This window comes from Anomaloglossus baeobatrachus, chromosome 3, assembly GCF_048569485.1.
Source record: "Anomaloglossus baeobatrachus isolate aAnoBae1 chromosome 3, aAnoBae1.hap1, whole genome shotgun sequence".
In the NCBI taxonomy this organism is placed as follows: Eukaryota; Metazoa; Chordata; class Amphibia; order Anura; family Aromobatidae; genus Anomaloglossus; species Anomaloglossus baeobatrachus.
The window spans coordinates 385,680,758-385,707,920 of NC_134355.1; the positions used below are offsets into that span (position 1 = coordinate 385,680,758).

Consider the following 27,163-nt stretch of genomic DNA (forward strand, 5'->3'; position numbering starts at 1 on the left):
GCCTACGGGCGCAGGATCCATCGTCATCCGTCAAATGACAGAATCAGGTGACGGATTCCGTTTTTTTTAACTGAGCATGCTCCAATTTATTATTCAGCCCCAGCTAGTCGGATCCGTCGAAAAACGAATTAATTGCATCAGTTTAGCCACATTCGAGAAAACGGATTGTGACTGATGGCAAAAACCTGATGCGTGAAAAGGGCCTGATTGATCATAGGTAACTGGTCTATTTAAATAAAATGAAAATTAAATAACATTTTTGTTACATACAAAGTCATTAGCATACATGATTAGTCAAAAATAAAATGTAAACATACCTTCTTTCATGTACGAAATCAGTTTAGGTGTAAGCTCATTTTGCTGTCTGGTACTAGTTAGGTATTCCATTATAAACACTATTGGGGCAAATCTGACCATATTTTGTTCACCACACCCATGGGGCAACAGAACTAATGATTGCAAATGGGCAGCTGATGGTCCCCAAATATCACCTTTAAAAAAAAAAAGGAAAGAATATTTATATTCTCAGCTAAGAAACATATTTTAGGTACACCATTAGCAGTTTTACCAAAGCCTCAGGAAGTTTAACCGACCATTACTAGCCATTGCCAAACATAGGGTTTTTATACATACAGTGATAAGTAAAAATTTGACAATGTTTTGAACTTTTGACTTTCCGGCTCCGTGGTGTAACCAGAGTTCAATGAGGCCCCTCCCCCACCCCCACATGTTGGTCAGATGTATGGGCCCTTGTAGCATTCTAAATCCTATAAAGACATACGAGTTGCCCTAGTAAATGTCTCCCATTCTGGTATATATATATTCCCCATCCTGGTTTATTTGTGCCCATCCATGTATATATATTGTGAATATCCTGGTGAATATGTCCCTTTCCTGGTATATATGCCACTATTATGGTCCCCTCCTTTTATAAAACGCCCCAGCCAAGTGTATATGTTCTCTTCCTGGTATATATGTCTCCATCATGAGCTGCTCCTGATATATATGACCTCATCCTGGGCGCCTTCTGGTATATATGGCCCCATCCTTGTAAATATGTCCCCTTCCTGGTTTATATGTGCCCATCCTTGTAATTATGTCCACAAGCTGGTGAATATGTTCCCTTCCTGGTATATAAGTCCTGGTAAATATGTCTCTGTTCTGTCTCTAATACAAGAAGAAAAAAAAACAACTCACCTTCCCTGGCTCCCACATCGTGCTGCGTCCTCCTCTGTAGCCAGTGTGTAGTGGCGTGCAACTCACATCAGTGTGCATAGTATGGCAATGCATGATGTCATTGTCAAGCACCCACAGTCACAGTACCACTGACGCCAGCTGCCGGCCACTGTTCAGCCAGGAATATGTATTGCAATGCAGGGACCCAACAGGGCTCTGCACTGTGATGCCTTTCAACTGGATGTGCGCTCTCAAGCGCACATCCAAATGATGCAAGCACTGCCTGCAATACTTACGCACCTGTTCAGGTTCCATATCTCACAATCCACTACAACATCGAACGTAAGACTACCTTCATTTCATAGGCAATAATCTTGGCTATCTCATACATATATTTGACTTGCAACTATTTAGCATATGATTAGTTATTTTTGTCATGTCACTGCATTGTTACTGTTTTGCTTTTTTAAAGCTAAATTTTTATTTGTATTATTTTGTTAGCATTTTGTAAATCCATCTGTGGAGACACGAGGATCAATGGGTGCTCTCGTCCGCTGGCCTGGCTGTCTTTGGAAGACTGCACGAACCAGGGCTCATCCCACTGAATACCTGCACCTCTTCCCGATGGTCAGAACGCTACACAGGGTGAGGGAACCAGACATTGGTAAGACTTTAATGGTTCACCAACAGACAAAAACATTTTGTACATGCCCAGGAAGGACACAAGATGGCTCCAATCAGTCTGACAAGAATCAATGGTTATCATCACGTCTGGCTTAATTAAGAAGAGTTCAGCCCCCACACAAGTGGCCAAATGCTGAGTAGTCACACCATCTTTGGCTTTCAAAACTGGATGAATCCTTCTGGGCATGCTCTTGAACAACATCAAGCATTACTCGACTGAAATTTGATTCCAGGTCTCTTCTATATGTTCTCAATGTTGTTGCATATTGGTCGACTCACTTGGGTATGCATACAGCTTTTTCTTCGACTCTACTCACAAGTGTTTGATTCTGTTGTGGTCTGGGGATTGTGGGGGCCAATCCAGCAACTCTACTTCATTATCATTGAACCATTTCTTTGCTAATCTCGACGTATATTTCAGGTCATTGTACTGCTGTAACATTATGTTGTCCTTTTCATACTCATAGTACTTGAGTATACGAAGTAACTCTTCTTGTAGGATATTCACATATACCTCAGCATTGAGACCACCATCAATCCTGGTCAAGTATCCAACACCTTTGCCTGTGAAACAACCCCATATCATCAGGCTTTCTCCACTGAACTTAACAGTTCCTTCCATTTCTCGATCCATTAGCCTCTTTTCCTCTTATTTCTTCCAGAATTATTTGCACCCATCAGAGCCTAATCTATTGACTTTTGTTTCATTGCTTGAAATCAACCTGTTTCCAATCTTCTCCAGTACACCTCATACTTTTTTGCAAACTCGAGCCATCTTTTCTTATGATGATATTGAAGTTGAGGCCTCTTCCAGGGCACCACAAAGGTTTAGTGGTTAGCACTGTTTCATTGCAGCACTGGGGTACTCAGTTCAAATTCCACCAAGGACAACATTTGCAAGGAGTTTGTATGTTCTCCCCGTGTTTGTGTGGGTTTCTTCCGTATACTCCAATTTCCTCCCACACGCCAAAGAATACTGATAGGGAATTTAGATTGAGAGCCCCAATGAGGACAGTGTTGCTGATGTATGTAAAGTCCTATGGAATTAATGACGCTATATAAATCAATAATTATTGTTATTATTCACTTTTTTTGGGCTACCATTCCAAGCCTCGTGTAACATTCAGTGCACGGTGCTTGCATGGATATCTGTGATCTCACTATTATGAAACATACGAGCCATCTCCACTGCTGTGTTTGTCACCTTAGAACTGATGGCCCTTGTGATTAGCAAACTTGTTGGCTCCGATATTTTGCTGTTGAGTGGCTGGGTGGATTTCATTCTTATTCTTCCAGCTGTCATAGCATGATGCAGTTTGGCAATCTTCTTGGCCAAGAGATCAATATCAATGAGTTGGATGATGTTTCTCTTTTCTTGGAAATCTTCACGGCTGCTCCTCGATTTGAACCAGTGACTTTTGCTAGGGAATCAACCTAATAACACTCTATTAACCCCTTCCCGACCATAGACGGAAAGATCCGTCATGGTGCCCTGGGCCTTAACGACCAAGGACGGATCTTTCCGTCATGGCGTAATCGCTGCACCGGAGCCTCCGGTGACTGCGAAAAGTTAGCATAAACCACAGATTCGGGGAGGAGGGGACCTGTACCTGACCTCAGGAGGGGTGGTGCCTCCTCCCCGGACCTACGGAGGCTGTGATTGGCTGACGAACGCCGCTCAACCAATCACAGCCACTGTAATGTTCCAGCCACTTAAAGTGACTGAAACAATGAAATCCAGCCCTGGCCAGTGCAGCTATAGCACTGGCCATTGGCTGGAGCTGGGTGACCTCACTGGATCACCCTCCCCCAGCTCCAGTAGCTCTGATTGGAGGGATCGGCCTTGTGACCGCTGTCTCCAATCACAGTGGACCTGTTGCCGGTGACCGCCCCATCAGCTTCACTTCCCGTTCCGTGCAGCACGCCAGCACAGTGAGTGTACACAATGCAATGGCAGGGCGACAAGCTCCGGTCCCATGCCGTTATGTGACCGGAGCATGGGACCCGGAAGTTGCTGCGCTGCCATTGCACTGTATGAAACCGGCCTCCTGATCCGCCGCCGCTGCCCTCCGCGATCTGCCACCCGATCTTCTGCCCACACCCCCACCCCTCGTATCTGCTGCCCGCACCCTCACCCCCACACCTCCCGATCCGCCGCTGCCCTCCGCGATCTGCCACCCGATCTGCTGCCCGCACCCCCACCTCTCCCGATCCACCGCTGCCCTCCGCGATCTGCCACCCGATCTTCTGCCCACACCCCCACCCCTCCCGATCCGCCGCTGCCCTCTGCGATCTGCCACCCGATCTGCTGCCCGCACCCTCACCCCCCCACCTCCCGATCCGCCGCCGCCGCCCTCCATCTGCCACAGTGCCACCAGTCCCCCCTGATCTGCTGCCCGGCCCCTTTCCCTCGTGATCGGCTGCTCGTCCCCTCACCTCCGTGATGTGCTGCCAGCCCCCTCCACTCGAGATTGGCTGCCCGCTTCCTCCTCCGTTATGTGCTGCCCGGCCCCGCCCCCTCTCCGTTATGTGCTGCCCGGCCCCGCCCCCTCTCCTCTGTTATGTGCTGCCAGCTCCCCCCCACCTCTCACCCCCGTGATCGGCTACTCGCCCCCTCCCCTGTCACCCCCGTGATGTGCGCTCCCTCCCCTGTCACCCCCGTGATGTGCGCTCCCTCCCCTGTCACCCCCGTGATGTGCGCTCCCTCCCCTGTCACCCCCGTGATGTGCGCTCCCTCCCCTGTCACCCTCGTGATGTGCGCTCCCTCACCTGTCACCGTCGTGATGTGCGCTCCCTCACCTGTCACCGCCGTGATGTGCGCTCCCTCCCCTGTCACCCCCGTGATGTGTGCTCCCTCCCCTGTCACCCCTGTGATGTGCGCTCCCTCACCTGTCACCCCCGTGATGTGCGCTCCCTCCCCTGTCACCCCCGTGATGTGCGCTCCCTCACCTGTCACCCCCGTGATGTGCGCTCCCTCACCTGTCACCCCCGTGATGTGCGCTCCCTCCCCTATTACCCCCGTGATGTGCGCTCCCTCCCCTGTCACCCCCGTGATGTGCGCTCCCTCCCCTGTCACCCCCGTGATGTGCGCTCCCTCCCCTGTCACCCCCGTGATGTGCGCTCCCTCCCCTGTCACCCCCGTGATGTGCGCTCCCTCCCCTGTCACCCCCGTGATGTGCGCTCCCTCACCTGTCACCCCCGTGATGTGCGCTCCCTCACCTGTCACCCCTTGATCTGTGCTCCTTCACCTGTCACCCCCGTGATGTGCGCTTTCTCCCCTGTCACCCCCGTGATCTGTGCTCCCTCACCTGTCACCCCCGTGATCTGCTCTCCGCTCTCCCTCACCTCTCACCCCCGTGATCTGTGCTCTGCTCACCTGTCTCCTCCGTGATCTGCGCTGCGCTCCCTCCCCCACCTCTCACCCTCCCCGATCTGCTGCCTCCTTCATCTCCTGTGATCCAGCTGCCTAGATCCATCCTGTAGGGTAACTATCCCCAATCTCACCTCCCACTCCCCTTCCCACCCATCCCCCCCATCCCCCCCCTCCTCCCATCCTCTGCCGCTCCTGCATCCACTGCGCCCTCTCCCATCCGCCCCCACCCTATCCCAGCCGCCGTCTCACAATCACAGATGCTCCCCCCCATCTGCCGCTGTTTTTTTTTTCTATGCCATGGGGGTCTAGTTTCCAAAATGGGGTCACATGTGGGGGAGCTTCACTGTTTCGGCACCTCAGGGGCTCTCCAAACGCAACATGGAATACGCTAATTATCCCAGACAATTTTGCGTTTGAAACGTCAAATGACGCTCCTTGCCTTCCGAGCCCTGCTGTGTGCCCAAACATTTTATTTCCACCACATATGAGGTGTCTGTGTACTCAGGAGAAATTGCACAATACATTTTATGGTGCAATTTTTCCTGATACCCTTGTGAAAAAAAAGCTACCTGGTTGAAGTAACAATTTTGTGGTAAAAAAAATTTTTTATTTTCACGGCTCAACTCTATTAACTTTTGTGAAGCCCCCAGAGGCTCAAAGTGCTCAATAAACATCTAGATAAATTCCATGAGGGGTCTAGTTTCCAAAATGGGGTCACATGTGGGGGAGCTCTACTGTTTCGGCACCTCAGGGGCTCTCCAAACACAACATGGTGCGGCTAACGATTCCAGCTAATTTTCTGTTAAAAAAAGTCAAATGGCGCTCCTTCCCTTCCGAGTCCTGCCGTGCGCCCAAACAGTGTTTTTTCGCCACATATGAGGTATCTGCGTGCTCAGTAGAAATTGCCCAACAACTTTTGGGGGTTCATTTAATCCTGCTACCCTTGTGAATATGCAATATTTGAGGCTAAATTAACATTTTTGTTGCAAAAAGTAAAATGTTCATTTTTTCCTTCCACATTGCTTTAGTTACTGTGAAGCACCTGAAGGGTTAATAACCTTCTTGAATATGGTTTTGAGTAGCCTGAGGGGTGCCGTTTTTGGAATGGTGTCACTTTTGGGTGTTTTGTGTCATGTAGACCTTTCAAAATCGCTTCAAATGTGATGTGGTCCCTAAAAAAAGTGGCTTTGTAAATTTTGTTGTAAAAATGAGAAATTGCTCATAAACTTTGAACCCCTATAACTTCCTTACATTTTTTTTTTTTCCCCAAAATTGTTCTGATGTAAAGTAGACATGTGGGAAATGTTATTTATTAATTATTTTGTGTCATATCTCTCGTTGGTTTTAGAGCATAAAAATTCAAAGTTTGAAAATTACAAAATTTTCAAAATTTTCGCGAAATTTCCGTTTTTTTCACAAAGAAACACAAAAAATATGGGCCTAAATTTACCACTAACATGAAGCCCAATATGTCATGAAAAAACAATCTCAGAATCACCGGGATCCGCTGAAGCGTTCCAGAGTTATAACCTCATAAAGTGACACTGGTCAGAATTGCAAAAAATGGCCTGGTCTTTAGGGTCAAAATAGGCTTGGGGCTGAAGGGGTTAAGAAATGTGAGAAAAGGTTGCAGTTTGTAGTACACAGGAAGAAAAAGATTTTTAAAACACCAGGAGCCAAACAGCAACAATGGAGTGGCATGACAAGAATCTGCAAAACTATTCATATGTTAAATAGTTGCAAATCAAATTTCTTTATGAGATAGCCAAAACGATTTTGTCTATAAAATGAAGATAGTCTCACGCTCAAAGTTGGGGAGGGTGGTGAGATATGGAGCCTGAAAGTCAAACGTTCAAAACATTGTTACCCTTTTACTTGTCACCGTAAAAAACCAAATAAGTGGATAGCAGATATTTTGTGATGGCACATATAATATAGTCCATTAAACTATAATTTTTAATACAATAATTATTGCTTGAAAAATCTCTGTGAATCTCTTGCCTTTTTTTTCTGGCTTATTCATGCAAATTGAATCAAGTAGTCGGAATTCATCGTGACCTGCACAACTGGACTTGAATTCAATTCTCCATGAATTGGTCTAATCATCTCTAATATGCTACTGAGTTGTCCAACTGTGGCTGCTCTACGGAAAGTGTGCCTGGACAAATCGTCATAATGATAAGTTTATTACATTGTATTGTCTTGGGCTTAGGTAGCTAAGTTAGTTTCCTCAAGTAAAATTTCTGCTTTTCACATCTTTTTTAAGCTTTATGAAAAAAAGTAATGTGTGTTTTGCTTCTGATTCAATGTTCAATTATTTAAGAGCGTAACAGGATTATCCTTACCAGTAACAGTGATATGTGCCTTTTCACTGCCACTTACTACATCAGGAGGGAATGTAAAGTTCAAAGACTTTGAAATCATTTGTGGTTTATTGTTGATGAGTTCCAAGAGCAAAGTTTGTGAATATGAATGTTTTATTCCTTCAGCCTGTCAAAGTAAAGCAATATGATATAATTATCTACAAAGTCATTACATTGACTTAAATAAAATACATGCTAACTTTCCACATTTACAACACAAGCTATTAAGATATTCTAAGAGTGAAATCATAAACTATACTATATGAAGTAGTGGCCCTTTGTATACTCTAGTGCCCACATAAACTGCCATTTGCTAAAAAATACATAGGATTACATTAGAATATTTTTTCATATGTTATTCCATGGAGAAATGGTGTCACTTTTATTGTCAACCGAAAATTGTCCGGCACTGTCCTGAAGTACAATGCAGTCAGTGATAGAATCATCTCGATATGACTACAAGGAGATCCTATTCATATAACAGTTATACAAGTCTACTCACCACACCAACAACAGATGCTGAGGAGGAGAACATTGAACTATTCTGTGATCAAGATCAAAAAGGAATCGACAGAACACTAAAACAATTGACCTAATAGCCATTTTAATTGAAAGTCGGACTTCTGGAGCTTCTGAATATTTAGGCTATGTGCGTACTAGTGCGTTTTACCCGCGGATTTACCCCCGGATTTGCCGCGGAAATTTCTTGAGAAATGTCTGCAATCTTTGTGCAGACATTTCCCAGCAAATCCTATGTGAAAAAAAATAACTGTGCGCACACTGTGGATTTTTCTCAAGAAATTTCCTTGAGAAGAATTTCTTGAGAAAATTTCTTGAGAAAATGAGCATGTCAATTCTTTTCCGCAGGTACCCTGCGGATTTCGGCAGTACAGCCTGCAAAATCCGCAGGGAACAACCTGCGGGAAAATCGCGGCAAATTCGCGGCTAATCCGTGGCAAATCCGCATGCGGATTTGCCGCGAATTTGGTGCGGAATTTTTCCGGAGGTCCGGAAATCTTCCACTCCCAGAAGTTTCTCAAGAAATTTTCTTGAGAAACTTCACAGTTCTAGTGCGCACATAGCCTAAATCTTCGTGTTATTTCATATCTGTATGCTATAAATAAGGACTGTTTGAAACGCATAAGGCGGGCTGGAAACCCGGAATATGCATTTTAATTTAAAATTTTAATGCTTCAATAAAGAATATATCTTATAGAAGAAAAGAATACTAGATCTTTCTACCCCTATTAAACCAAAACGTATTCATCATTATCATAGCAGACTTGAATGCCAAAGTGGACCACAGCAAACATGAGACCGTTGTTGGAAATATTGGACTTGGTGAACAAAACAAGGCTGGAGAAAAACTCATTGACTTGTGTTTGAGAAAAAAAACTGTCCATCATGAGCACTTCTTCCAAAATCTATAAATGGAAACTCTACACATGGACATCACGAAATGAGGCCTATAAGAATCAGATTGTGTACATATGTGTCTACCAAAGATGGAGGTCATCGATCATTATCGCAAAAGCAAGACCAGGAGCTGACTGTAGAACTGATCTTGAACTTCTGACAGCAAAGATTAGAGTCAAGTAATGCAAATGGACTAGACTACAGATCGTTTCCAACTTTGATTTGACCAACATTCCTGAAGATATTGGAGCAGTCTGCACAATCAATTTGTATCACTGAACGTGGATGAAAGAAAGCCTAAGAAATTATGGACAAATACAAAGAATAGTATTGCTGAAGAAGCCAGAAAGACAATAAACAAGAGGTAGAAAAGACCTCTGCAGCCATGGTTAACAACAGAATAACAAAAAAGAGACGGTTGCACTCTGTAGGGTTAATATATATGGAACAATGTATATAGGAATATAGACATACAGTACTGCTATTAAAAACATGTAAAACTTAAGATACTTAGCACACAAAATTGGATAGTTTTATGTGACCCTCAAGAACCAACAGCATTCCAACCTCTTCTTGTTGGGTCCATATTAAACTAATACCTTATGCGATTTTAATTCTCGATTTGCAAGTTTTTGTCTGCCCATAAATTGTAGGATTTTTAACCCAAAGAGAGGCATTAGTTTGATAGCGACCCAAGAAAAAAAGGTCGCCTTTCCATTGACTGTTAGGCGGGCTTTGCACGTTGTGACATCGCAAGCTGATGCTGCGATGTCGCATGCGATAGTCCCCGCCCCCGTCGCAGGTAAGATATCTTGTGATAGCTGGTGTAGCGAAAATTATCGCTACACCAGCTTCACATGCACTCACCTCCCCTGCGACCGTCGCTCTGGCCGGCAACCCGCCTCCTTCCTAAGGGGGCGGGTCGTGCGGCGTCATAGCGACATCACACGGCAGGCTGCCAATAGCGGCGGAGGGGCGGAGATGAGCAGGATGTAAACATCCCGCCCACCTCCTTCCTTCCATAGAGCCGCCGGCGGCAGGTAAGGTGAAGTTCCTCGCTCCAGCGGCATAACACACAGCGATGTGTGCTGCCGCAGGAATGAGGAACAGCATCGTACCTGTCGCGGCAGCATAATTATGGAAAAGTCGGAGCCTGCAACGATGATATGATAACGACGCTTTTGCGCTCGTTAATCGTATCATCTAGAATTTACACACAACGATGTCAAAAGTGACGCCGGATGTGCGTCACTTTCGATTTGACCCCACCGACATCGCACGTGCGATGTTGCAACGTGCAAAGCCGCCTTTAGACTCAAATAAAACTGGCTATTTTTGTGTGCTAAATATTTAAATTCTTACATGTTTTTCATATCAGTATTGCACATCTATATTCCCATATTTATTGTTCCACATATTTTAGCACCACAGAGTGTAACTGTCTCCTTTTTGTTGCTAAGTTTCATGCTCAGTTTGCACTTGTTCACATTAGAAAGGTAGGATGGGCCATCAGTCTTTTTCTTAGATTACAGGTTTACGCCTTGTGATTGAGCACTCCTGCTCTTCAGCCTTAGACAATTTTAATTATCCATTTGCAGGTTCCTGTCCGCCCATAAATTGTAAGTTTTTTAACCCAAAGAGAGTAATTAGTTTGATAGGGATCCAACAAACAGGTCACCTTGTCGCTGGCCGTTGGGCTCACATAAAACTGGCCATTTTTTTGTGATGTCTCAATTTTTACATTTTTTCATAGCAGTAATGCATGTCTATATTCCCATATACATTATTTCACATATTTTAGCATTATACAGTTCAACTGTCTCCTTTTTGTCACACCTGTTCACATTAGAAAGGTAGGATGTGCCATTAGTTTTTTTCTTAGAGTACATAGTTAACAGCAAAGACCCTAAAGACCATTGTAGAAAGATGAATTGCAAAAGCAAATGTTAAGAAGCAGGAAAACATTAGTACAAGACTAAAGAGAGCAGACAAAGAACTTTATTACCAAAAGATATGTGCACAGATAGAGAATGAATATCTGAAAGGCAAGACCAGGAAGGCATACCAAAAGATCAAAGAGATACGACAAAAGTTTCAACCAAGGGTGGGAATATTGAAAGATGCCAACGAGAACAAATTAACTTAGCCGGAACAGATCAAGGAAAGATGAAAAGAATACACAGAGCACCTTTACAAGAATGGCTCAGTGATATGGGAAGAAACAGACTGGTAATCACAGCGAACCGAACATCTCAAAAGATGAAGACTTTGCTGCGATAAAACTTCTGTCAAAAAACAAAGCACCTAAGTGTGACAATATTCCAATAGAGCTAATACATGTTTCAGAAGCAACAGCTGATGTCATCATCATCACATGCCTGTGTCAACAGATATTGTCAACTGGTAAATGGCCCAAGGACTGGACAAGATCATTGGCTATCGCATAGGGCCCCCTGGCTTGAGGGACAGCCTAGGTGCCCCAGTCCCTTACTATCCCATAGTCATCATGACAGTTGCCTGAGGATCAAGCAGGATATAGAAAAGACAGAGGAGCAATCAATGCTAACATTAGATGGATAATGAAAAAGGCCAAAGAATACAACAAGGAGATCGATTTTTGCGTCATTGATTACAGCAAAGCCTTTTACTATGTTGACTACAAGAAACTTTGGAATACTATGAAGGATATGGGTTTGCCGAATGGTCTGATCATCCTCATTAGATACCTTTACATTGTTCCATTTGGATTGTTCCTTCTTGGTCATAGTGACAAGGCATGGTACAAAGTAGAGCAAAGTGTCAGACAAGCCTGCATCCTGTCATCACTTCTCTTCAATTTATATGCATAAGATATTTTCAGAAAGGCTTGATTTAGTGAAAAAGAAGAAGGAATCAAAATTGCTGGATGTATCATCAACAATCTTAAATACGCAGATGATACAACAGTGATAGCAACAAGCGTAAATTAAATGAAGGACTTAATACAGATTGTCAAGATGGAAAGCTCGAATATGGGACTCCTACTCAGTACAAAGAAGACAAAGAACTTGACTACTGCCAGGTACAACCAGGACACATTTGAGATGAGTGGTGATTAACTAGAAGTTAGAAAGGACTTCAACCTATTCAGATGAATGATGGCAAGAAAGACAAACAAATCAATTTTGGAACAAATCAAGGCAGACATGTCACTCGAAGCATGGATCATTAAGCTAGGAATTGCATACTCTGGACACATCATACAAAGAGAGCAATCACTGGGAAAGGACCTCATGGTCAAAAGAAGAGAAGGAACAAGATGAAGAGGAAGATTAGCAACCTGATGGCTTGATACTATCAAGAAAACAGCGGAGAAGACTCTGGAGGACCTATCTAGGCTTGCGCAAGATCGATCTTCCTACAAAGCATTTATCTATCAAGACACCATGGCTCGAGATCGAGCCAAAGGCCATTAAATATTAGTTAAAGGGAAACAACCACCATGCAATACAAGATGCAGGAGGTGCCCCCGATGCATACGTCAATCAAAGGTGCAGTGCATTTCTGATACCTTGATTACAGATATTTAAGCAATCAAACATCTGATCTTTCAACAAAAGGTATGCTTTGATACAGTATTCTAATGCCAGTATGGCACAGCCTTTACTTTATATAGCAAAATCCTGGTGGTTAGTTCCCTTTAATAATGTTATTTTTGGATAATAATAATAATAATAATAATAATAATAATAATAATGATTTACCCTGTAATATATATTTTATGCATATTTGTCAACAGTCCCAATTTTGCCATGACAGTCGCAGTCACCAGAGTGCAAATTGGGAAGGGTTTATGCAAGTCATGTCCAAAAGTACACATACCTGGATGTTTTGGAGAGGTACCAGGTGTTTTATGGACCTATTTCATTGTTGGTATGCATGGATTATGGAAACAATGTATATATAAAGGCTTATAAATGAGTTTTTAAACAAATACAATCAGGGAAAAATTTGCAACAATTGGAGGAGTATCTGAACTTCATCAATGTATGGGCTCTAAAGCAAATGACCTAACTTAGTGCAAACAAGCCATAGGGTCATTGTTATGATAATTGAATACCTCAAATATTCAGCTTCGCGAATATCGGACGAATAGGTCGCCGCTATGCAAATATTCGATGTGCAATGTAAGTCTATGGGAAGCCCGAATAGTTCCGAATAGTTGTTATTCGGGTTTCCCATAGACTTACACTGTGCATCGAATATTCGCAAATAGTCGAATAGCAGTGACCTATTTGGCTATTTGAGGTACTCGATCATCCCTAGTCATTGTCAGTAGAAAAACATTTTGTTTTAAATTTTGCAAGTTATATCATGTAAGTTATGGATGTGAGGAGCACAGATAAGACATCCATATTGCCATGCTATTGAAGCCTTATTTGTCTACAATTGTAACACTGAGTGTGGTTACTGATGTTACATTGCTTTTACGTGGGCAAGACTGCATTGGTCACAGGACATACTCCTTTTGACAGTGATGAATGACTTATATACTACATGCTTAAAGCCAACTGGGGTCAACCAATAAGCAAAATATAGTACTGCAATGTTCATGAGAACACCAAAGGCTACGAGGGGCTACTAACAAGTCTTTAGCTTTGTGATCTTTTTTTGTTTCTATGGTAATGAATTTTATATCACATGAAAGCCTTATGTGTCTAATATATGTTTTCTAAATTATGTGTTTGTTGCTTATGGCAACAGTGTTCTACGCACACAGGAAAACAAAATGGTGGTGTCGAATGCGATATTCACAGCAACTGAGAGCAGAGGAGTGATAAAATTCTTGTTTCTGCAAGGAAAGTCTGTGAAGGATATTCATGGTGATATGTCACAGACATTGGGGGATGAATGCCCTTCATATTCCACAGTTAAGAACTGGGTTGCTAAATTTAAAATGGGCCACTTCAGCATCAATGATGAGGAATGTCTTGGACGACAGAGTGGTTGTTGTTCCAGAGATCATCCATGCTGTGCACAGCCTCATACTAGAGAATCGATGAATTTCAGCTAAAGCAATCGCAGACATCATGAGGATTTCCTGTGAATGTATTTGTCTCATTATCCATGAACATTTGGACAAGAGGAAGCTATCTGAAAACTGTGTCCCCAAATGTTTGACAGATCAGAGAAGCATGCAAGTGAAAACTTCCTGGTCCATTTGTCAGCGTTTCCCGACTGATACAAACTTCCCGGATCAACTGGTCACTATGGATAAGACCTGGATTTAGTTGTATGACCCTGAAAACAAGGAGCAGTAAAAAGAGTGGAGGCACAGTGGTTCTCCTGGGATAAGGAGGGTGTGCTGCTAGTGGACTACCTTCAAAAGGGCTCAACCATCAAAGCAAGATATTACATTGAACTTTTGGACCAATTAAAGACAGCTTTGAGGGCCAAAAGGCGCGGCAAGCTGTCCAAAGGAATCTTGTTCTGCAAGACAACACCTTCGCTCACACTGCACAAGCAAACATGGCAAAACTGGCAGAGCTGAGCTTTCAGCTGGTTGACCACCCACCTTATTGACCAGATCTCGGTCCCTCTGACTATCATCTGTTTCCAAACCTGAAAAAACACCTCAAGGTTATTTGACACCATTTGTGATGCCATGGCTGCTACGGATACCTGGTTTTAGGTACAACTGAAATTCTTCTTTTTGCTAGACTTACAGAACTTGGAATACCGATGTAAGAAGTGTGTTGACATCAGTGGAGAGTATGTGGAATAAATGCAAAGTTTCATCATCCTATCTCGTTTCTTTCTGGATAAAGTCAAAGACATCAGCAGCCCCTCATACAGCAACATCTATGCATCATGAATTGTGCAATCCTGTATAAAAGCTGGGGCAGGAAAGGTAGTGGTAGGGAGTAGTCTCTCAAAAAACAACACCGGCAAAACAGGACAGGAGAAAGCCTGTAGTCCCTTTGAACACAACCTGACCACATTTGTGGCTACTAAGCCATACATTAAAGGGAATTTGTCAGTAGGATCAGCCCTCCTAAGCCATCTACATATGAATGCAAGCCATGGAATGTTGAATAAAGTGATACCTTGATATATGCGATCCAATGTCTTATTGCAGAGAAATCCCCATTTGTCTTGGCAATGTAAATAAGCTGTTCAGATCTATGGGCTGGACACAGATTTCCCTGAGAATCTGCCTCCAGAGCTTATTTTTAATAAAAGGGATGTATTAGACATGTAATGCCTGACAGTATTATGGTAGTCCTAAACAGCATGAGTGCATGACACTTCATCATTAATTCACTCAACAAACCATCATTATATAAAACATTGATACAAGAGATTCATGCATAAATATTTTAATGATAATATTTCTGAAAAAATACAAGAAATACAAAGACATCAAAAAGAGACATTCCTATGAGAGACGAGGATGCATGCAGATAATATGTTCAATCAGTGCTGCTATATCATAAAGATTAAAATTGCAGAGTAATGTATATGTCTAAACGTATATTAACAATACATAGCTCATACATAAGAATATAAATATATATAGATAAATTTATGCTATTAATACATATAGAACCCGCGTTGTACCAAGGCATTCATTCGAAATATTAGTACCCCGACCTAAATGGTCATTATATTTATTCATGTGTATATGTAATAGCACAAGAAGACATGGATTAATGATTGCTAATAATTCATAAGGTGCCCACTAATTGCAAAACGAATGTATATTTCTGCTTAAGGAAAGAGGGCATGGCATACCATAGGTGGAATTAAAAAATAATGTGACAATAGTCTACAGCGCAATATAGAAAAACTTGCTACAATAAATCCAAATGGAAAAAACGTGTGCGGGTAAATCTATAAAGCAGAAAGACAATGCTGAGCTAAGAGCTAAACATCATGAAGATGCAATCTGCTGGCATAATAGACATTAAATTTAATCACTGGTGCAAAATGCAGTTAGTGAGAAAAATATATTTTAAAGCCTAAAAAAATATTATTTTAGCTCTATCACGGGGGTTACAGATGGAACATACATAGTAATGCCATGCACATCTTTCTATCTAATAAAGCATGTGCAAAAAAACAGCAATTTTAGGCAATACAGAGATATATCGAGTGCTACCTAGTAAACCTGTGCAGGTCAAAGGCACATTAAAAAATATAGACGATATAATACCTTAATAGCAGCAGTAAAATAGAAATAATTAGTACATCACTAGCAGCATACACGTCCCTCCACCTCGACGATCGTTTTGCCTCTAGGCTTCTTCCAGGAGGCGTGTCATGGTGGGGAAATACTAGCCTTATATAGTGTGTTACGTCTAGATCCAGACACGTGAGATGCTGAACAGCTGTGAGTATCAAACACACACTGCGTCGGTAACAAGAAGTTTAACTGACATGCGCATTTGTATGTGAAATGAACCACCAATCAACCTATGTGAAGCGCACGCCGTTACTATGCATTGTTACTAGTCAAGACACAGCGTGCATACCTCCCACATGGAGAGACATATCTTGCAACATACTCGAGCTCGCAGTAGGGAACCTAAAAAATTCCCGGACATCTTCTCACATTCAAAAAATTCTAAGAAAGGCAAAGATCATTTTAAGGTAATTAATTTGTCTAGCCATGTTTTGACCAATAACCAGATTAAAGTGTTAGAAAAAGGTCTAACCTTTTCCCCTTCAATGAATTTAGATAAATTCACGGCAGTGAGGGATATACACCTGTTTTCAAGGAAATTGATCCTCCGTCTCCTCCACCATAAATCGGACATCAATGACTTATTTCCCACAGCAATTGAGAAAGAGGCCTTAGAGGCTCTAGAACCTCTTGCTGATGAGAGCATAGAGGACAAGGTTAGTTCTTTCCCATTACATCTATTTAATAAGTCTTCATCTTTTCCAGCATTTAATTTATGTCCTGCGGTAGATGTTTTTACTAAGATGGTTACGGAGGAGATTCAGTCCTTGAAGTTTGACTTCAAACATGCTCCCAATCTCAATAACTATGAAAAGTTGGCTTTGTCCGAACTACAAAATTTAGAGGACGTCATATACAAGCCTGCAGATAAGGGTGGCAATCTGGTTATTTGGCCCATATCTTTATATGTCAAACAGGCTATGAGATTACTTAATGATCATAATTGCTATAAAAAAATTACCAACTAACCCTACTCCACAATACCAGAGGGATTTAATTGAAATTCTTGAACATGCATACAGTGAGGGAACAATTCCTAAAAATTTTTTAGATACTATTAAAAAATTACAACCTAGACTTCCCACACTGTATTTAATTCCAAAGATCCATAAAAAACCTTTGGATCCTCCAGGCAGACCAATAATATCAGGCAACGGGAGTTTATGTGAGATCATCTCTGTCACCATCGACTATTTCCTCAAACCAATTGTGTCTACTCTACCATCTTTTATTAAAGATACCACCTCTGCCCTACAAAGGCTAAATCAGATACATGTACAAGAGGAAATGGTCATGGTGACGGTAGATGATGAATCGTTATATACATCTATTAAGCATAGAGATGGCCTTAAAGCCACTGCCTGGTATTTACACAATAGCAATGTTGATGAATCTTTGGTTGAATTACTTCTGGTATTGTTGGACTATGTCCTTACTCATAATGTCTTCCTCTTTGATGGGAGTGTCTACCTTCAACAGCAGGGGACCGCCATGGGGGCGTCTTGCGCCCCTCTTATGTGAACTTGTTTTTAGGCTATTGGGAATGCATGATTTTTCATAGTGAGCTCACATCATCGATTGACCGTGTCCAAAAGTGGATGAGGTACATCGACGATGTGTGGTTCATCTGGGATGGGACTGAGATTCAGTTGGAAGCTTTCATGTCTGATCTTAATAAAAACGATTTGAATATCAGATTGACTCACACTTTTGGGAGGTGTTGAGTTTTTAGACATACATATTAACATCTTGACTACAGGTGAAATAACTACTGACATGTTATCGCAAACCAACGTCCACCAACTCCCTGTTACATGCTACCTCTTCCCATCCCAGATCTACCATACGAGGCATTCCTATTGGCCAATTCCTGAGAGCCAGACGTATCTGCTCTCAGGAAGATAAGTTCGTATCACAAGCTAAGGATATGGCCCGACATTTTGAGGAACGAGGATATAGTAGAAGGTATATCAGGCAAGGTTATTTTAGGGCCTCAAAATGTGAACATGATCAACTACTTTTTAGTTAAAAAAAAAACTAAAGATAGAGAGCAAACATAAGTGACTCGTATAATTACAACCTATAATTCACAATGGAGTCAGTTTAGATCGCTGGTTGAAAAACATTAGAGCATTTTACTCTCTGATCCAATCTTGAGGAATGTGTTGCCTGCAAAACCATCTATAGTTGCAAGACGGTCTCATAATCTGGATTCATAGCCATTTTCAAACTAGATCAATCTCTATGGATTCACAAAAAATCCCTAATGGGTTTTTTCCGTGCGGCTCTTGTAAAGCCTGCAAAACCTTAGTGAAAACTAATACCTTTGGGAATTTTGATGGGACAAAGACTTTCAAAATTCTCAAACATTTAAACTGTATTTTAGGCTCTAAAATATATTTTTCTCACTAACTGCATTTTGCACTAGTGATTAAATTTAATGTCTTTTATGCCAGCAGATTGAACCTTCATGATGGTGAGCTCTTAGCTCAGCATTATCTTTCTGCTTTATAGATTTACCTGCAGTATCGCACACGTTTTTCCATTTGAATTTATTGTAGCACGTTTTTCTATATTGCGCTGTAGACTATTGTCACATTATTTTTTCATTCCACCTATAGTATGCCATACCCTCTTTCCCTAAGCAGAAATATACATTCGTTTTGCAAATAGTGGGCACCTCATGAATTATTAGGAATCATTAATCCTTGTCTTCTTGTGCTACTAAATATACACATGAATAAATATAATGACCATTTAGATCGGGGTACTAATATTTAGAATTAATGTCTTGGTACAACGCGGGTTCTATATGTATTAATAGCATAAATTTATCTATATATATTTATATTCTTATGTATGAGCTATGTATTGTTAATATACGTTTAGACATATACATTACTCTGCAATTTTAATCTTTATGATATAGCAGCACTGATTGAACATATTATCTGCATGCATCCTCGTCCCTCATAGGAATGTCTCTTTTTGATGTCTTTGTATTTCTTGTATTTTTTCAGAAATATTATCATTAAAATATTTATGCATGAATCTCTTGTATCATTGTTTTATATAATGATGGTTTGTTGAGTGATGTAATGCCTGACAGTCTGCTCTCCTAATCTACATGTCTCACTCTGGTAACACCCTTCTGCCATTTAAAATAAGCTTTGGAGGCAGATTCTCACGGAGATCTATGTCTGGCCCATAGATCTGAACAGTTCATTAATAGACCAAGAAAATGGGTATTACACTAAGATAAGACATCGGATTGCAGATATAAAGGTTTCATTTCATTCAACTTACTATGACTTGAATGCCTAAATAGATGGTTTTGGAGGTTTGTTCCTACTGACATTCCTTTTAAGACAATTGTGCTTCAATATTGTTAAGAAAACATAAAATGGAGAAGGCATTATGATGTACAGTAATATGACTACATGTTGATCATTCTTTTATCTATGTGCATACAATCATCGCTTGCTTCATAGGATGTATCTTTAGGTTATATGTAAATATAATTAAACATTATATCTAAATATATCAGGATGCCAGTAAGTGCATGGAATGCATAGTTTAGGAGGGGATAAAGTGTTTTTTTCTACGCTGCTGTAAAAAGATGATATCATGCAGGATTGTAAAACCAGTGGTTTATTCCATCAATGAGTTTCAAAGTCCCCTATTTCTTATTCATTAATGTGGCTAAGACCCTGAGGAAGAAATCGGACACTTTCAAACACGCTGATCGAATAAACCACTGTTTTTACAATGCTTTCAGGATATTATCCTTTTACAGCAGAGCAGAAAAAAACAGTTTATCCCCTCCTATGCATTGTTTGGCTCCAAGTGTCCATGGATCTGCAGCAGCTAACTGCTCTGCTTATATTTAAATGTACCCCCTGAGATGAGCATATACTATTATATTGCAACCTCAGATCCTCACAAGATCTCCTTCTCTACTCCTCTCTTATCTCCTCTTCCCACAATTGCATAAAAGATTTCTCCCGTGCCTCCCCCATACTCTGGAATGCCCTACCTCAGCATATCAGACACTCTCCTACCATGGAAAGCTTCAAGAGGAACCTGAAGACCCATCTCTTCCAACAAGCCTACAGCCTACAATAACCCTCAGTCCATTACACCACTGCGCAACCAGCTCTGTCCTCACCTACTGTACGCTCACCCATTCTCTGTAGACTGTGAGGCCGCGCAGGCAGGGTCCTCTCTCCTACTGTACCAGTCTGTTTTATATTGTTAATGATTGTTTTTCTGTATACTCTTTTCACTTGTAAAGTGCCATGGAATAAATATAATAATAATATCATCCTATTTCTCTAATCTCATAAAAGACCCATCTTTCCAGTTATTGAAATTCATATACTTTTGTTATTATAGGCTGTGTATAACCACTATAAGTCACTAGTACACTATATATTACAGTTAGCATTAAATGTAAACTTATTCATATCAATTAGGTCCTGGTACTCTTTGGTTGACATTTGCGCAACAAGTACAACAGTACCGCTTATATTCTTGGTTTTCAGTGGGGTGTTTTCAGACATACATTGCCCTTTTACAGTGTCAGTTATCAGCAGTAGCGCTGGTGCATTTGGTTATTACATTGTAAAAATTATAGGCTGCTTATAAGGGGAGAAAATATACAATCTTATTATGCTGTTATGAAAAATGGCCTTGTGAAGATTACCTTGACTGTGAGCGTACGGGTTACAGCATCTGAAGCAAGGGAGGATGTGGCCTTCACTGTAACTGGAATATCACCCAGTTGAAGAGGTTTGATTGTAAAGGAAACAATTTTTCCTTCTTGTCTTGGAACCATTACAGTCCTTTGGCTCCCGGTTGCACTTACAAACGATAAATGTATTTCAAATGCATCACTTTGATCAAGCGTTACAGAAACCTATGAAGGGAAAACACAGGTCAAGTGTTTGAGCCAAAGTTATGCGTAATGCATTGGTTTTATGTTTTTAATTAAAATGTCTAGTAAAAAAACATCTACATGTAAAGGAATTTAGCAGAAAAAAATACAAAATTCAAAAATGAGAGCAATACTCTACATTTCTTCTTGCCATAACATACTTAAATGATTTACTTATGCATAAGGAGATAGCTAAAATGTTTCCTCATTATGTTGAAGCTATCTTTTTGTAGTTTCCTGTGGGTTACTGGGATTTTAAAGAGTAAAATTTGGATTTTAGGCTACAAATTCAGACTTTTTTTTACATTTCTAACCTACTCCCTTTTTAACGTCAACTTTAATACAATTTTGCCTATGTCTAAAAATCCTGAGGTCTAAGGAGTAATATTTTTGCTTGTTGACAGTACCAAATTGGCATAGGTATGTGTCGCCCTGGGCAAGCCAGGGGACACAGGTCACAACACCACCACACCCCACACTCCAGGTAGGCACACCTGCTAACCAGAAATCCTTGTTGCCTTGCTCCAGGAGTCTGATAATGCACACTAGGGGGTGGGCCAGGCGGTTTGCTCCGCCCACCAAGGAGCTCACAACTCTGGAGGCAGGAAGTAACCAGGCAGTTAGAGTCCAGGAAGAGAAACGTCACCGTTACCTACCGGGAGTGCAGGTGCAGCCGTCTGTGGGACCGTCCTACCAGCCGTTGGTTTACCGTACAAACTGTGTCCGTGTGTCAGGCTGAGTGAGTACCATAGTGCCGCAAGGCACAGCGCTGCCCCCGCGTCCCTGCGCCCTCCAGGCCCTACACTTCACATCTCATCACCGGGCCCCGGGATCACCAACCCCTACCCACGGAGGGGCAACACAACACCTGGCTGCTCCGCATCACCATCCCCGGGACCCCCACACTGAGCAGCGGTGGTGCAATCACCACAACCGTGGGTGGCGTCACGAACTATAACAATCCCCACACCCAACAAACACCCCCCTTTCACTCACGGGCGAGGAGTGTCGCTCGAGACACCCCGGGATCCGGCCCACGGCTCGAGCCACCAGGAGCAACTGCCGGACCCGAGCAGAAGGGGTGAGCGCGGTGTGCTGACACCCTCCTCCCCGCCCGCGACAGGTAGACTTAAGGGTGTTTTACACGCTGCAACATCGCTACCGATATATCGTCGGGGTCACGTCGTTAGTGACGCACATCTGGCGCCGGTAGCGGCCTCGCAGCGTGTAACACTAATGAGCGACAATCAACGATCACAAAATCTTTCAAAAACGGTGATCGCTGACACGTCGTTCATTTCCTTAATATCGCTGCTGCCACAGGTACAAAGTTCCCGCTCGAGCGTCTTCTCGAGCAGTAGAGGCGCGAAGGCCAAAACCCCGCCCCGAGAGAGGAGGGGCCGGAAAGAGCTAAGGGGGACGAAATGGCGGCTGGCCGCATGTAAGCGCGGCTATGGAAGCAGGGACGCCAGGACCCTGCGGCCATTTACTGGTTCCTGGAAGAGGCCGCTGCTAAAGATGCTGAGTCCGACCAACAACACCGTGGTCCCCGCGCCCGGCATGGCGGCGTGGGTGGAAGTCCGGACCGCCCAGCTAAGCAGCCGTCTGCAGGTCCGCATGCAGCTCCTCCTGGAGGAGTGGGAGACCGACATGGTGGAAGCGGTGGCTGCTATGTGGAGATGCGAGGTGGAGGAAGATTTGGAGGAACGGGTAAGAGACCCACGTCCCTGTATTCCCGAGGGATCGGCCGCTGCGGCTGAGGGGCCCGGCCTACACCCGTTCACCCTGCTGCCTCTCCCGCTACCCGCGTTAGCTGCTGCTGCCCCGCCACTAGGCCCGCTACCACCACCACCGGTAGCGGTACCCTGCCAATCCGCCCCGGCGGACCGACCTGCAGCAGAAGCTCATGACCACCCTGAACTGCTTCTATGGAAGAAGCCGAAGGCTGAAGCCGTCAGCAAAGATGCACCGGAGGCACGGCGGGGATGCAGCTGCCAGGAGGCAGAGCAGGCCATGTCACAGCGGGGTCCCTCATTACTGAAGGTGCCGGTCGTAGCCGACACGGAGGGACTCTGGCTGGGCCCGTCCCCCGCACACACTGAACCGGAGCAAACAGAAAGTGCTCCCGGCTGGGAGCGACAGCAACAGCAGCTGCGCAGAGAGATCGAAGCCCGAGAGGGGTATAGAGCGGATGTGCATGCCCGCATGTATATGGAAGAAGATTGCCTGCAGCGAGCTACCATTGGGGTCCAGAGCGGTGCACCATGAGAAGGTGGCACTAGAGACCCACGAGTGAGAATGGACTGCTGAGCTGCTTCCAGGGCAGCGGAGCACCGTTGTCCAGTCCCCGTTGGGACCACCATTTTGTTGTTGTTTGAAAAGTCTTGAAAAATGATAAGTGAAAATGATTACCGAGTTTTTCACCTGATTTGTCTTGTGATTGAACCGGCAGGAGCCGGCACCGTTGTCCCCGTGGGGACCGTCTAAAGTTTATTTGCATGGGAACTATCCATGGACAAGCCCGTGAACTCTGCAGGGCAACCACAAACGTTAAGTGGCTTGTAAATATGTTGGGTACCGTTACCGTTTCCGCAATACCGCCTCCGGAGAGGCAGGTTGGAGGGAGGGCCCTGAGCAGAGCAGGCCAGGGCCCAGCCACCAAAGGAACCGGTGGCCACCCTCTGGAGGGGAAGGACAGATCCCGCTCGGGTAACTTGTGCTGGACTGTGGGTCAAGGGGTGCTGCCTGGGTTTTAGGGGCAGCATCAGGGCCAGGTTGCTTGGGTGGGAGAGAGCGGAAACCGTGACCGTATACCGTTGCAACGTTTAAGAAAATGTGCCTCCCGTTTGGGAAGAGTTTTTGATTAAAAATGTTATTGATGTTTGATTAACCCTTGTTATCCCCTTTTACAGAAAAATAAAACCGGTGTAGGACGGCAGCCCGCGGACGGTCTGCATTTTGCTAAGGGGGAATGTGTCGCCCTGGGCAAGCCAGGGGACACAGGTCACAACACCACCACACCCCACACTCCAGGTAGGCACACCTGCTAACCAGAAATCCTTGTTGCCTTGCTCCAGGAGTCTGATGATGCACACCAGGGGGTGGGCCAGGCGGTTGGCTCCGCCCACCAAGGAGCTCACAACTCTGGAGGCAGGAAGTAACCAGGCAGTTAGAGTCCAGGAAGAGAAACGTCACCGTTACCTACCGGGAGTGCAGGTGCAGCCGTCTGTGGGACCGTCCTACCAGCCGTTGGTTTACCGTACAAACTGTGTCCGTGTGTCAGGCTGAGTGAGTACCATAGTGCCGCAAGGCACAGCGCTGCCCCCGCGTCCCTGCGCCCTCCAGGCCCTACACTTCACATCTCATCACCGGGCCCCGGGATCACCAACCCCTACCCACGGAGGGGCAACACAACACCTGGCTGCTCCGCATCACCATCCCCGGGACCCCCACACTGAGCAGCGGTGGTGCAATCACCACAACCGTGGGTGGCGTCACGAACTATAACAATCCCCACACCCAACAAACACCCCCCTTTCACTCACGGGCGAGGAGTGTCGCTCGAGACACCCCGGGATCCGGCCCACGGCTCGAGCCACCAGGAGCAACTGCCGGACCCGAGCAGAAGGGGTGAGCGCGGTGTGCTGACACCCTCCTCCCCGCCCGCGACAGGTAGACTTAAGGGTGTTTTACACGCTGCAACATCGCTACCGATATATCGTCGGGGTCACGTCGTTAGTGACGCACATCTGGCGCCGGTAGCGGCCTCGCAGCGTGTAACACTAATGAGCGACAATCAACGATCACAAAATCTTTCAAAAACGGTGATCGCTGACACGTCGTTCATTTCCTTAATATCGCTGCTGCCACAGGTACAATGTTGTTCGTCGTTCCTGTGGCATCACACATCGCTATGTGTGACACCGCAGGAGCGACGAACATCTCCTTACCTGCGTCCACCGAAAATGTGGAAGGAAGGAGGTGGGCGGGATGTTAGGTCCCGCTCATCTCCGCCCCTTTGCTTCTATTGGCTGGCCGCTTAGTGACGCCGCAGTGACGTCGCTATTACGCCGAACGCACCTCCCGCTTGAGGGAGGGATTGTTTGGCGGTCACAGCGACGTCGCTGACACGGTATGTGCGTGTGACACTACCGTAGCGATAATGTTCGCTACGGCAGTGAGCACCAAATGTCGCACGAGTGACGGGGGCGGGTGCTATCGCGCTCGACATCGCTAGCAATCGCTAGCGATGTCACTGCGTGTAAAGTACCCTTTAGGCTATGTGCGCACGTTGTGGTTTTTTTTTTAGGGTTTTTGTTGCGTTTTAAACTACACTGTGTCAATGGCAAACTGTGTGCTTTTGCTTCCCCACCAAAGTCTGAGAAATCAGATTTTCCATGCACACGATGCAGTTTTTTTGTCAGCATTTTATTTGTCAAATATTTGTCAAAATCTTTGACAAAAAAAAGCAGCATGTCACTTCTTTTTCCATTTTTGTCACGTTTTATCACCCATAGAACTCAATGAGGGGACAAAAAATGGATGGCAAAATGCATGGTAACAAATAGGCTGCGTTTTAAATGCGATGTACTTGCGTTTTTTTCACAAAATATGCTGGTCACCAATTTTGTTTCAGAATAAAAAAAACATTGCAGGTGTGAAAATCTACCAAACTCTCTCTGTCTCTCTCCGCTTTATACTCACCGATACGACTGTTACACTGCTCCAGCAGCCTCTCATTCTTCTTCCTGAACCGCTCGATAGCCTCATTACATATTCTCTGAACCTGCTCATTATGCTCATACATATTCACTGCTTCCCCCATCTTGGAATGGTTGCCGTCAGATGCGCCCCCACGCTGAGTGACAGCCGTCTGACTGTAACCAATCACAGATGCTGGTTAGCGGGTCTATATCGTACAGGAAAATAAATAAATGATTTTTTAAAAATGGTATGCGGTCCCCCCCAATTTTGATACGCAGACAAGATAAAGCCTCACAGCTGAGTACTGGTATTCTCAGGGTGGGGAGACCCATGTTATTGGGAGCCCCAGTCTAAAAATATCAGCCAGCAGCCACTCGGAACTACCATATCCATTAGATGTGACAGTCCTGGGACTTTACCCGGCTCTTCTTGATTAACCTGGTGTGGTGGAAATCGGGGTAATAAGGGGTTAATGGTAGCCCATAGTTGCTACTAAGCCCTAGGTTAGTGATGTCAGGCGTCTATAAGACACCCCACATTACCAATCTGTAAGAGAAAGTAAATAACCACAAGTAGCCAAAAAATCCACAAGCAGCCAAATAACGATGGCCCTTCCCACCCTAATAATATCAGTCCCCAGTTGTCTGCTGTACCTTGGCTGGTTTTAGAAAAATGAGGTGGACCCCATGTCATTTTTTTTTAATCAAATAATTAAAAAAAAAAATGTGGGATCCCCTTTTATGTTTAATACCCAGACAAGATACAGCCTGCAGTTTCTGCTGTTCCTGTGCTGGATATGAAAAAAAAGGGGGGACCTTACATCATTTTTTTTACCCCCCCAAAAATTAAAAAAACAGCTGGCCAAGCTAGCTATCCCTGAATCAAGCTATTCTGTTATTTCTTTCTATCTATTCTATCTGTTCTTTCTTATTATCTATTCTATATGTTCTTTCTATCTATTCTGTATGTTTTATCTATCTATTCTTTCTATCTCATTTTCTAGCTATCCATCTATCCTAGCTATCAAATATCATATCCTATTTTTTTGCTCCTTTAAAAAATGCATTAACAAAATCGCAGCAAATACTCGGCAAAAAACGCATGTGTTTTTACGGCGTTTTTTTGTCAAACGCAGTGTTTACAGTTGTCAAAATCTGCCAGAGGGTGCAGTTTTGTTGTCAAACCTAAAACGCAGTGTGCGCACATACCCTTATAGGACGCTGAATATTCCAACAGACTCTCCACAAAGTAAGAGTGTGGGGTTTCTAGTCTTTAGCTCCACCAGT

At 43.8% G+C, this 27,163-nt stretch overlaps 1 protein-coding gene across 1 annotated transcript in view; it reads right to left on the reverse strand.

Annotated features, from left to right (window-relative positions):
- The window catches only part of LOC142296516 (CD109 antigen-like), a 474,860-nt gene that overhangs the window by 179,116 nt on the left and 268,581 nt on the right, over window positions 1-27,163 (reverse strand). Inside the window, exons 21-23 of the mRNA XM_075340204.1 lie at window positions 20,943-21,155; window positions 7,579-7,723; window positions 318-491 (exon numbers count right to left, since the gene is read on the reverse strand). Coding sequence (XP_075196319.1) covers window positions 318-491; window positions 7,579-7,723; window positions 20,943-21,155 — 532 coding nt within the window. The remainder of the gene's footprint in view (window positions 1-317; window positions 492-7,578; window positions 7,724-20,942; window positions 21,156-27,163) is intronic.